Below are 14,340 nucleotides of genomic sequence, written 5' to 3' on the forward strand. Positions count from 1 at the left end.
TATACAGTAACTGGAAAAAGCTTATTTGTCTTTTTAAAAAACGTTTTTAAAAATCTATAAGAAATTTCTTTTATAGAGCAAAATTAAATTTAAAAATTTTTTTATTGCGCACTTTAGTGTTTACGTCAAAAAAGTTTGTTTAAACAGACCATGCTCCTTTATTGTGTCGGCAAATTTAGAAGTGAATTCTTGACGTAACTTTACAAAAATAAGTTAACGTTTAGGTAGTGTAGAATATAGTTATTTTATCTAAGAATCGTTTCAAACAATAAGGCAAAAAATTTTACTTAAAAAATAAAGGTGTACTACAGTATTTAAGGAGTTTCTCCAACAAATTATGTTTATTTAAAATAATTACTTTAGATAAAATAGTTTATAGATTTTTTAAACCTCCCAACAAAACTGCGAAACCATTGCTGGGGGTATAAAGTTAAAAACAATACATTCGTAATTCATGAATGGCGTGTTGTTTTTATATATTTTTGTCATTAAGACGCCAGTTAAAGAAGAAAATTTTATATCTGTGTATTTACAAAAATAGTTACGAATAGCTTTGAATGAAGTAATTAAATAATTTTTATATTGAGGTGTACAACCTTATTTTTCCTACTTTCCATCAAACTCAAAGAAATTCCATAGTCAATGTAAGTAAAAGTTTACGGATAACAAGTTTGATGTATGATTCTACTTGTCAATCATGTAATGTTATTTTAAATTTAGGAAAATAAAATTATAAGGTGGTTATATACTAAATAAAATAAATAAATCATGGTATAGCTAGTTTTTCGATGTTGAAACAACTATCTTGTTTCCTTAACAAGGATTTGATTGGCGCCTGATTTATTTCCTTTTTATGACAATTTTGTCTGAATATGAATACCATTTTTTATATAACATAGATGAATGCAATTTTGAAAATTCTTTAATAAATTTAAATATTTAATACAAGCGAAATAATTTAACAATACGTTAATTGATACCCTGTTCAGTGCAGTTAATTTTATATGCGCGCTTTTTTGATGCGAAGTGTTTTTTCATTTCTAGTCTTTAATTATATTCTTTTTTATTTAGATTTTATAAAAAAAAAAAAAAATGATGGAGGATTCAACTGGTATGTATTTTAGTTTCTGACTGTTAAAATTATATAATTGTTATTAATAAAGTAATTAAAATACTATTTTATAATTATTTAGATTTTATTTATGAACTATTGTTTATGATTTGTTATTATTTATATTAAATTGTCCTAGGTGTTAAAAGTTGATTTTATTTATTGGTTAATTTGATATTACTAAAAAGAAATGTAACTAAGAGTTATTAAATTTAACTACATTTTAAAACAATCTGAAAGTATATGAGTTTTTTTTGTAGATATTTCTATAACTTTTGTAAAATCTGTAACTAGGATATATAAGCTGGAACTAAACTTTTGTGTAATTTAAATTTTTGGCTCTAAAATAGATTTATCTGATAATTTTTACTTAAGTTTTATTTAAATAACTAAATAGATTTATATTCCTTTTTATCAAAATAATATTTAGTTGTTAATCAAAATATTTCAATGAAATTTGGCAAATAATAAGAAAATATGCTAAAATGAAAGGAAAATATTTAAGCAGTAAAAAAAAGATGCATTAAGTATCAATTTGGTGTAAGATTAATCAACAAAGTTTTTATATCAACTCAATAAAAACACTAGTAACTGCAATAAAGAACTTTTTTGCTGTCACTAGTTTTTTTTATTCAAACAAATTGAATATATATTGTAAGCAAGATAAAATATTTAGCTTCTCAGAAGAGCAGAGAGGATGGACAGTGAGTGATGCCACCAGGAAAAAAGAAATATGTCTCTTTCTAAATGTAATTGTAAACTTTTACACTTAAAAAGCTGAAATGCTGTTAAAATCAATTTATATCATCTTGTGTCTGAACCCTGTTAGCATGAACCTATTATTTTTTACAAAATTTAGTTTTTTTTATTCATTTATGCTTTATATTAGAATTAAATATCATGATCATTATTATTACAATTATGATGATAATGATGATGATGATGATGATGATGATGATGATGATGATGATGATGATGATGGTGATGATTCGATGAAGATCATCATTATGATCATTGTGGTGATGATGTTCATAATGGTCATTACGATGATTATTTATTTTGAAAAAATTAATTCTCAACAACAACAAAAAATATTGTGATATTAAGTTCTTTTAAATTTATAATAATAAAAATAGTATTTTGTATATTCAAGATCAAAGAGACTGGTTTTATCTTGTGTCACTCAATTGAAACCTTTTTGATTCAAGAGTATTTGTTTTGTAACAATAGAAAAAAGTTCTTTTTTGAAATCTGAGCAAAGTGTTAAAAGCCATAAATGGTGAAAAAGGGTAAAATTAAGGAGGGTTCTTAACCAATTTAAGTATTTTAGATGTCCATTAAAAGAAAAGAAAAAATAGATAAATTAAGTTTTAAAAAATAGTTTAAACAAAATTTAAAACAACAAAAACATTCAAAAATATTTACAATAATAATGCATATATGGTACAAAATCTAACAAAAATCGAATAATTTTTTATCCTGCTCTAGAGCAGCATATTAAAGTTAATGCTAAATAAAACTTTTCTTCCATTAAAAGTGGCTTCAAAGTTGCCCTCAATGTTGATTATACTCTAATATGTGATCTATCTCAATTAGGTTTAAGTTTAAAATAAAACCTTAACACTGTTCAGTAAACTGGACCCCCTTTTTTTTGATTTTATAAATGCTGTTTTCTATTTCTATAGAACAAATACTCTTTGGTTACCGGTGAGCTAACATTAATTTCAGATTTTTATTTAGTTTTATGATAATTTTCATTTTAACATTTTTTTTTGAAGGACTTATTTAAAAAATAAATGTTACAGAGTTTTCACATTTCATTTATTGAATTTATTTCATACATTAATGTTTAAATTTTGATACTTCAAAGTGTTCTTTTTTAATAATAAAAAAGATTTTAGTACTCTTTTAGTTAATACCTCTTCTCACTATGTGCTATATGAACAACCCTGAAATTATAAATTTGCTATATGAGAAAACCTGAATTTATAAATTTGTTATTAGAACAACCCTGAAACTATAAATTTGTTAAAAGAAAAACCTTGAAATAATAAATTTGCTATATGAATAACTCTGAAATTATAAGAATAAACATTATTTAGTAAAAGTTTATGATAAATAATTATTTAAATGGTTATTAGAAAAATGTTGATTATTATGTTGAATTCTTTTTATTTGTCAGCTCAAATGAGGTATCAATACCAACATCAGCAATCTTATGATCAGGGAAGAGTAAGTTTTTTACATTATTTAAAAAGTTAATTATACTTATAAGTATAATGATTAATTTCAGTTTAAGGAAAAGAAATTTAATTTTATATATATATATAAATATATATATATAAAATAAAATTTCTTATATATATATATATAATATATATATATATATATATATATATATATATATATATATATATATATATATATATATATATATATATATATATATATATATATATATATGTATATATATATTTCAAAGAAATTGGACAACAAATGAGAGTTTTTTTTTTTGTGGGGGGGGGGGGAGGAGGGGCATTAGACCCACTAGCCACAGCACTGTGCGTGTATATATATATATATATATATATATATATATATATATCTGGCATAGTTAAAAAACTTGCATTTTAAGTGTGAAAAAGCAGTTTGTCTGCGCGTTCAGCAGTTTTACGTTACGCAAAAACTTATATCTTTTGCAATATTTAAATTATCTTTTGATGTTGTTTATGTGATGTTTATTCACAAGATATTTGGTTGTAAATAAAAGCATTTAACGGCAATTGTGAACTAGTTGATTTTTAGTTAGAAAAAAAAGTTGTTTAATAATTTTTTTTTAAATTAAAAATGAATTCAAGAAAATGAAGTGTTTTAAGTTTAAACTTTTTATCATATTTAATTTAAAAAATACATAAAAAAGTACTTATGATTAACTTATATTATTTAAGTTAAAGTACTTTTTTGATTAAAGTTTTGCTATCATCGATTATCAAGACCCATGGCTGAATTTACGGTTAGTGTGAGAAGGGGGTTGTTGCTCTTCCCCCAACCCCCTATCCTCCTTAAGAAGAGGGAAAAGTCAAATATGCTTTACAAATTATGAAATAAATGATTTTTTAGTGTCAAAGTTGCTTTTTCGAAGTTTTTCCATGATCAATTATTAAAGTTTAGATTGATCATAGAAAGAACATCAATTAGAAATGATGAACAAGTTTATGAGTAGTAGGCGAGTATTTTACCAAAGTCAAGTTCTTTAAAAAAAATTGTTGATAGTTTTTTTGCTTTGGTTAAGCACTGTTTAAAACTGTAAAGTAGTATGAAATTGTAGTTATAAATAAATGAAACTTGTAACAACTATTAGAAAGAAATATAATAAAAACAGATCTTTTTAATACTTTTAAGTTCAACCCAAAATGGCGTGATATAACTGAAAATTTATATTGGGGTCAGATTGCAAATGATTGATCAGATTTGGTTACTCGAATATTTAAACTCAAATTACCGCCTCAATGATATTTATAAAAATTTATTTAAAAATATAATATTTATAACAAATACTTAAGAAAAAAACGATACTTGTTTCTAATAATGTTTTCCCTGTAATCACGATGATTTTATGGATCTTTCTTTGGTAATGGGAACTGTTAGATTGCTCACAACTAAAATGTTACTTAGTTAATAACTATTGGATGATGCAATTTTATACGGGCCTCATTTGGAAAAAAATTGAAAGACACATGTGGCTACAATAATTATAATTTAAAGTAAAATAATTATTACACTTAGTGAGGTTGGCTATCTTTTAATGCGCCTTAAATTTGTTTCTAGACAAGAGTTGCTTTTTAAAAAAGAAAACGGCAACATGTTTTTAATAAAGGGGAATAAACTTCTACCTTATGATAGTTATTTGTTATTTCCTAATGATATTTCTTTTATAAGGGGTTTTGTGTTTGCTATGGCTTTCAAGAAATAAAATATTCAATCTTTCTATACTTTTTTTAAATTTATCAAATTATCAATATTTATCAAATGGATAACATTTTGAATAAAAACAGAGTCATTTTGAAAACTTTTAAAAAATGGAATCTTTAAGAAGTTTTTTGTACAGAAACTGCTGAAGAGAATGGAATTATGTATGTTGTAAAAATCTTCTGTAATGTATCTGCACTTTATCAAGATAATATCTTGGTCAACACCAAAGGAGCAATAATAACATCCGCATTACATAATATAAATGGGACACGTTACATTAATAAAGATGGTGCTTCTTGGCATTTACAAAATATTGTCCACAGAAATGCGATCCGATTTTCAAATGACCTAAAGAAAAATAAAGGAGCAAAAGTAAACAACAAAGATCAACAGGTTAATAGTCAGCATAAAATAACCTAAACTAAACTGTAATAAAGCAAATAATAGATTTTTAAAACGTTTTAAGAAAAAGTAATAATCTATTTCAAATATGAGTTTAGATTTTATTTGTAACATTTGTTTTAGTTAGACTGTAAAAGTTAAATAATTGAAAGAAAAAATTGTTTTAATAATTTTTAACGCGGTTTAAAACAACAATGCGGTACTTAAAATTACTCTAGTGGCGCAATTTAACTTTTAACGATACAAATATGTAAGCTAAGTTGAGTTACTATAAAATGCGTTTAGCGTTTTCGTTACGCAGCGAAAACTCGTAACAAGGCCTGATATATATAAATTATTATTTTTTTTATCCTTGCGTGTATAGATTGGTACTGTTGTAATATAGTTTGCACCAGGCTTGTAAAGCCAAGCTGGAGCCGGAAAGTTGCTATTTTTTTGTTGGAGCCAGAGCTGGAGCGGCTCTCCACTTCCCCAAGGTTTATTATTTTTATGAACAAATCCACAGAATCTATAAAAATATAACAAAAGATTCCTTAAGAAATCAGTGAAAACATGTTTTTTTTTTATGATTTTGTCTTATTTTTTTAATTTAAAGTGTTTTTTAAAGGAATTGAATATGTGTGTTTTTTTTATTGTAGACAAATTCTATTCATTCATTTTCTAACTATTTATCGAATAAATTATTTATTGAATTTCTATTTTTTGAAAATATTTTTTTAACAGTTAAAATATTTGTTTTTATTACGCCAAAACGTAATAAAAACAAATATTTTAACAATTTTGTATTCAATAAAATACTATTCTTTAATTGCACTTCTTAATATGCTTTATTAAAAAAAGAAAAAAAAAAGAAATTATTGATGGAAACATTCTTACAGTATTACATATATTACCTTATATATTACATTTTTATATTGATATTATGCTGTTAAATATTTGATGCGCAATTTAATAATCAAAGGTTATTCATATCTTAAAAATTATACTACCTAGTGGGTACGGGACATAAGAAAGATGTCTTTTAAACATTTTTTGAATGTTTTGGGACGTCTTTTGAATGTTTTGGACGTCTTTTGAATGTTCAAAAGACATCTTTTTTTAGGTATTGTCTCCACCGGGTAGAATTAGAACTAAAGCTAGAACTAAAAACTCTAGTTTTGCATAAATAATATAGGAAAAAATTGTATATTAACTCAATACATTTTTTCTTTCAAATGTAAGAATAGTGATAGTAATACATTAAACTAGTAATCATGAAAGTTAGTTAAAAATAATTACTATAATTAGTTTGGATTTGAGTTGGCAAATGTAATCAAAAAAAATATTTCAAATTTTGTGATTTTTGTGCATAAAGTCTGGAGCTGAGCCAGAACTGGACATTAGTTAGGAGCTGGAGCTGAGGCGTAATAAAACTTTCATCTCCACAAGCCTGGTTTGCACACCTAAAGGTTAAAAATGCTAACTTAAATCCAAATAATTTTTCAGGAAAAAAAAAAATTTCTTTTTTTTTTTTTTTTTTTTTTGCTTAAGTAAAAGTCTCTGGATGATACCTGCCTGAACCTAAATCCCTACTTGATGTATGCACTGAAACCCCTGCAGCTCATTATTTCAGTATGATGTCATCAGTGACTTTTTATGCTGAGCTAATTATGAAAGTTATTTGTGTGTGTATATATTTATATTTTAAGTACCACATTTTACTTAAACTATTTTTCAAAGCCGAGGTAATGCATAGAAATAATATAATTATAATAAAAATTGACAATACGACAACAATTAAAAAGAATTGTATTAAACATTTAATTCGCAAAGAATGCTGTAAGCACATCATATTTTTGTCAAGGTTCTTGGTATTGCTACATGTTTATATTACTCTTTATTTTTAATATTTATATTTTGTCAGCATCAATTGCATACGAGTTTCTACTTTTTTTAAATCTATTTTAAAAAGCCTGCTCAATAATATTCCATTAATTCTTTTTTTGATCTGAGAACTTTGTTTTGAAGAATTACTAAGCAATTAACAATTGCATTGTGGCTCTTTAAAAAGCTACAGGGTATCAATTAGTATATTGTAAAATTATTTTTGTATGTTGCAATTTTCATTCAATTAAAGAATTTTAAAAAGTACAAATTTTGTTATCTACTAACTGTACAAAGTTTGTTATCTACTAATTTTTTATTCTTAATAAAAAATAGAAACTTGCTCAATTGTGCATGCTGTTGTTTAAAAATTATTCAAACTTTAAAAACTATAAAAATTATTCAAACTTTAAAAACTATAAAAAATTATTCAAACTTTAAAAACTATAAAAATTATTCAAACTAATTTTTGAAGTGCAAAAATGAACATTTTAAAATCAGTTTTTTATTATAGAATTTGATTTTTATTTTAATGATTCATTTTAATAAAAACTTTATTTTATATATAAAACAATATTTGTTATTATAAGTAAACTTATAATTTCTTTGGTTTTAATAAAAACTTTAGGTATTTTCAAAAACACAAAAATTGCTTTTTTAAAATATATGCAATAAATGAAGTAAATTGAAATTAAACTGTATGTTACGTTTTTTTTCTGTAATAAGTAGTTATCCTATTGAATATGAAAATACTCCATTTCCAGTTTTTAACAAATTTGTAAATAGTTTACAGTAAAAACTTTAACCCTAGTTTTTTGAGCACATTATTTAAGTTGTACTTAGTAAATGTTGCAAAATGCCATCTTTTTAATATAATTTGTTTCTGTCATATAGCATAAAGCGGCTGCTATTGTTTCTTGAGCATTGGCTAAGTCACTATCTTAATGAAATTACTTTAAATAAGATTAAATTTCATAAAAATACTAAGCTAAAAGCAGTTGTTTTTTTTCTTATCTCTCTAAAAATTTGGAAAATTTTCAAGTGAGAAAATACTTAAATAGCTTTTTAATACTAAAATACTGTTTTTTAATACTAAAATAGCTTTTTAATACTTAAATACTGTTTTAATTTCAGTTGCATTTAAAATGTTTTTTACAACTAAATGTGTTATAAGTAATTCTAAAGATAATTTAAATATTCTGAGAGATAATAGTTTTGGCATAACAAAAATGACAATGCACGAATGTAAAATGCAAAAACTTCACGCATTTATAGCTTTAATAAAACACTAATAAAATGTTCAAGTAGTATAAATATGTTTTCTTTAATTTGAAATAATTTTCAGGATGTAAGAATGCTTGAAGATCGTCGAAATAAATTAATGATGATGCTCGAGAGCAATCAACCTAACAGGTTTTTTTTTAAATCTCTTAATATGGATCTTTCATTTTATTCAATTGTTTTTAAGATGTTATGTTTTATTATAGACAACAAATTCAGATGGAAGTTCGTTCTGTTGAAACACAACTACAGCAAATGCGAATGCAAAAACAAGGAATGGTTGATTTTAATATGCATCATCAGCAAATGCATCCAGGTACGCATCAAAAACAAAATCAAAGCATATGATTATTTTTAAACCTATACTAATGCTAAATTATTTCTTAGCAATGAACAAAATGAACCAAACTGCAGTCTGGAATCAAGGTTACAACATAGATTCAGGTATTCAAACAGCTGCTCCTTCTGTCAAAGGTTATGATGATGATGAAGTTGCATCCCATCATTCTTATCAGCAGCTTGAATGGGACCAATTCTCTGGTGAACCAATGGATACTGCAATAAATGACCAGTTTAATAACAATCGAAGGTTTGCTTACTTGCATAACTATACTGCATATTATTATTATTTTAAATGTAAATAAATAATGTTTATTATACATAGCTTAATTAAAATTTAAAATTTATTGGTTATTAATATCTTTATTCATAAGCACTTATGTTTTATATTTACAGTCAGCGTGCTAGAACAGGAATGTTTCCTGAGGCTATGCATGAAAATATGGAACTCTCTCATGCACAAATTCACACTAACAACTCTGCTGTACCTCAACGTCTTGCTGAACCAACTCAAATGCTTAAGAACAATGTAATTGACCTTATCAATTATCAAGATGAGACAGATGTAGCACTTAGAGCTGTACCAGAGCTTGCTCGTTTATTATGTAACAGTGATGCTCAAACTATTCATCAGGCTTCTATTATGGTCAACCAGCTAACGAAGAAGGAAGCTAGTTGTTATGCAGTTATGAATAATACAAACATTGTTGCTGCATTGGTTGGTGTGACTGCAACTTCAAATGATGGAGAAACTATACGCAATGTTGTTGGTGCTTTACATAATATGAGCCATCACAGGTAATTATAGTTTATAGTGAATTTTTTAATCATTCTTTGTTTGTAATAATTTTTTAATTTTATATCCTTTTTTAAATCTATTTAAGTATCATACAATTTTATTTTGTTTAGACAAGGTTTAATGGCTATATTTAAATGTAGTGGAATCCCAGCTTTAGTAAAGTTGTTAGGCCATCGAATTGAAGCTGTTGTTTTTTATGCAATTACAACTTTGCACAATCTTCTCCTCCATCAAGAAGGTGCAAAAATGGCTGTCCGTTTAGCTTTAGGTTTGCAGAAGATGGTCTCTCTTTTGCAGAGGCCAAATGTAAAGTTTCTTGCAATTGTAACAGGTTATTTTATACTTTTTCCTACTTTACACTCTAAAATGAGTTATGCACAAATCGTAATAGGGTTACAAATATGATAATAAAATGAATAAATAATATTATATATTATTATAATTTTATGTTATTATATATACACACACACACACACACACACACACACACACACACACACACACACACACACACACACACACACACACCACTCAGAACACAACCCTCGAAATTAGGAAAAATGAGGTTGGCAAAAAAAACCTGACACAAAGGGGTTAACATAAAACATAGAAACAAGGTAGATGATTTTTTGCCGACCTCAAACACTTTAAGGTTGGCATTGCCAAATGCCAACCTTAATTCAGAGGGGAATATATATTAAATATTTGTATATTTACATACATACTATAATAAAGTTTAGTCAAAGAAACATTTTATTTGTGTTGAGTAAATAAGTTATTTTTGTTTCAAAAGATTGTTTACAAATTTTGGCATATGGTAATCAAGAATCTAAGCTGATTATTTTATCTTCTGGTGGACCTGCTGAACTCGTTCGCATAATGAGGAGCTATACTTATGAAAAATTGTTATACACAACTTGTCGAGTTTTAAAAGTACTTTCTGTATGTTCCAGCAATAAACCTGCCATTGTTGAGGTTTTATTCTTTCTTTTTTTTGTGTGTGTTTTTGTGTTTTTACTATTGAGTTTTTAGAAATATAATGATAAAATAATTTATACAAATATGATGGGATTTTTCTATATTAATTTTTTTATGTTTTATACAATAATCTATTAATTATGTAAAAGAAATAATAAAAAACTTATTTAATTTTTATTATTAAGGCCGGAGGTATGCAGGCATTGGCACATTATTTATCTCATCAGAGTGCACGTCTTGTACAAAATTGTTTATGGACTTTGAGAAATCTTTCTGATGTAGCTACAAAACAAGATGGTTTAGAAGGACTCTTGCAGATGCTTGTACAACTTTTATCTTCAAATGATATCAATGTTGTTACATGTGTTTCTGGCATTATATCAAATTTAACTTGCAACAATCCTCGGAATAAGGTACAATTCTAGTAGTCATAAAGAGGCATACCTTAGCCATAAGAGGCAAAAAGCCTTACCATACATAGGCATAAAAAGCCTAATAGATATCACTCTTGTAATCCTGGTCATAGTTTTTTTAAAGATACATTTTATTGAGTCCTATCTTTTATTATTCTTCCTAAGGTTTTTGTTTAATAAACGTAATTTCAATGTTTAGCAAGTTGTATTTCAAGTGGGTGGAATTGAAGCATTAGTTCGAACAATCATAAATGCTGGTGACCGTGAGGAAATAACTGAACCAGCTGTATGTGCGTTGCGCCATCTTACAAGTAGACATCCAGATGCAGAGCATGCAGAAAATGGTGTAAGATTACACTATGGAATACCAATTCTTGTAAAATTGTTAAATCCTCCTTCTCGCTGGCCTTTGATTAAAGCTGTTGTTGGCTTAATTAGGAACCTTGGTTTGTGTCCTAGCAACCATACTCCTATTCGTGATCAAGGTGGTCTTCCTAAGCTTGTGCAGTTGTTAATGAAATCATATCAAGGTATTTATTGTTTTGTTTTGAAATTACTTAATCAAAAACAAAAAGTTTTAAGTTAGGAGTAAATATTTAGGTTTAGAAAATTCAAGGCATTTTTTTTATGGAAACATTGAGAAAGTTTAATCTAAACTAAGGAATGCAGCAGCCTAATAATAAAGGAATATAAACTAGTTGAATTGCATAGATAATGGTAATATTTAGAGGTGAGAACCTTAAGTAAAATAGATTTTCACTTTTTTAAAGTACAGTTTAAATGTAATGTGGTTTATATTGTAATTTTATTTGCTTGTTAGACTTAGATTTGTAGGTAGGTTTGCTTGGGAAAGTAAACCTTGGTCAAATGGTCTGCAAAGTACTTTATACTAATTGTAGTGTACTCTGCGTCAATGTTGTTAAGTTAAATGTTTTAAAACCCTAATAAGTTTGCTAAACAATTTTGAAGTTTAAAATAAAAATTTGTAATATAATAAATATTTGTAATACAATCGTATAGCATTATTATATATTGCTTAACGTTATTATTATATAATAGCTATATATGGTAGCTGAATGTATCGAATATAACAATGATTTATTTTTTATAAATATCCTCACCACAAAATTAATTTAGCAATTAACCAGTCAAATTATTTCACCTATGTAGTTTACATCTAACAGTAAAATTGATTTACTTATTGAAGTCTTTGATCCTCACCATCCATATTGGTCCCCATCATATTTTTGATAGTATCACACTCTGTTTTATTGCGGAAGTTTAGTTTGCCGTGGTTTGTATTTTGGAATTATAAGATTTAAAAGGCTGAGCTAAAAAATCTATTTTTTTAGAAATAAAAAAGTTGCAACTATAGTTTTGCCGCTTCACTGAATTTGATTTTCAACAATAGATTCTAAGCCAACACTAATTTCTTACTAGATATTCAGAGGCGTGGTCCAGGAGCCCAGAATATGCAAGATGGTGTTAGAATGGAGGAAATTGTTGAGGGGACTGTTGGCGCTCTTCACATTTTAGCGCGAGAAGCTCTAAATCGTTCAATTATTCGTGACTTAAATTGCATTCCTACATTTGTTCAAGTAAGTATATAAATAATATATATATATAATATAGTAACTTATATATATATATATATATATATATATATATATATATATATATATAATATATATATATATATATATATATATATATATATATATATATGTATATATATATATATATGTATATATATATATATATATATGTATATATATATATATGTATATATATATATATATATATATATATATATATATATATATGTATGTATGTATGTATGTATGTATGTATGTATGTATATATATATATATTTAATTTAATATTTAAGCTTTTGTATTCTGAAGTTGAAAATATTGTTCGTGTGGCTGCCGGTGTATTATGTGAGTTAGCTCAAGATAAAGAAGGGGCTGACGCTATTGAGCGTGAAGGTGCAACAACTATTTTAACTGAACTTTTACATTCTCGAAATGATGGCATTGCAGCATATGCTGCTGCTGTGCTTTTCCGAATGTCAGAAGACAAAAGCCAAGATTACAAAAAACGACTTTCTGTTGAATTAACTAGTTCACTGTTTCGTGATGACGTTCCTTGGGAGGTATATAATATTTTTTTCTGAATCGTCTACCATTTCAAATTAATTTTTTTACTTGTAATCTTTTTGTTTAGCCTGGTAATACGGAAATGGCTGATATTCTTACTTCACAGTCTTATGCTGATGAAATATATTCACCTCACGTGTCACAAAACAACTTATCGTATAATCCTAATAGCTATCAACATCAGCAAAGTGGGATGTTTCCGCAAATGCAAAATAATGTGACGCAGGGTTGGTTTGATCCTGACTTGTAGAAAACTAACTCTACGACTATGCGTTGATGTTTTTGTTGTGTTTTTACCACGCGATTACATTTGGAAAGTCTCTCTCTACTTTTTCATCATATTTCTTTAGTAGTGTATGTATATATTTTAGCTTAAATCAACCCTATATAATGCTTATAATATAGCCTTTTTCTCCAACTTTTTTCAATAGCTTGCTATTGCTTGATTAATATTGCTCTATACAAGCTTTGAAGAAGTTAAGCCACTAAATTAAAAAATATTCGTTTTTAACCTAATTTTATCACTAGCGTACTATTTTATTTAAGTTGCGAAACTATGTGTAAAATGAAATATTGTGGAAAACTACTTCGGTTATGGAGATAATTATATTTCGTGTTTACGGAAAACTTTTTAAACATGTTTTTATTGATTTACCTGCACAATAATGTCAAATTTTTTAAAATAAATTTGTTTTTACAAATAACAGTTCATCTTCTTTTGTAACCAATTTTTTAAAAATTTGTTCACTGCATTATATATATTACTAGCTAATGCATAATTGGATCAATTTACATTTGTTTACAATTAATTAGTCTAATTCTCAGTTTCCAATAACCACTAAGGCTCCGGGTATTAACAAACTAAATATCTCAATTATTTGGATCAAAGGCTGGTGAATTCTTTTCACACCAAAATACGATGGTAGATGATGAGAAAAGATGGCTTTTAGAGAAATTTCTCTTATTCGCTTAATACTTTGTACGTTTGCTTAGTACGTAAACATAATGGGAGATCTTGTGAAA

The 14,340-nt window shown here is 26.3% G+C and overlaps 1 protein-coding gene across 1 annotated transcript; it reads left to right on the top strand.

Annotated features, from left to right (window-relative positions):
- Positions 1 to 497: 497 nt before the first annotated feature.
- ctnnb1 (beta-catenin) lies at positions 498 to 14,016 on the top strand. The gene is given in 14 exon segments (NM_001280851.1): positions 498 to 644; positions 1,072 to 1,111; positions 3,294 to 3,343; positions 8,694 to 8,761; positions 8,836 to 8,945; positions 9,017 to 9,218; positions 9,365 to 9,766; positions 9,878 to 10,098; positions 10,561 to 10,742; positions 10,931 to 11,158; positions 11,358 to 11,688; positions 12,599 to 12,756; positions 13,047 to 13,313; positions 13,385 to 14,016. Coding segments are annotated over 13 exon segments (2,421 nt in total). The 5' UTR covers positions 498 to 644; positions 1,072 to 1,092; the 3' UTR covers positions 13,568 to 14,016.
- Positions 14,017 to 14,340: the final 324 nt, after the last annotated feature.

The sequence above is a fragment of the Hydra vulgaris genome, chromosome 06, assembly GCF_038396675.1.
Source record: "Hydra vulgaris chromosome 06, alternate assembly HydraT2T_AEP".
Classification (NCBI taxonomy): domain Eukaryota; kingdom Metazoa; phylum Cnidaria; class Hydrozoa; order Anthoathecata; family Hydridae; genus Hydra; species Hydra vulgaris.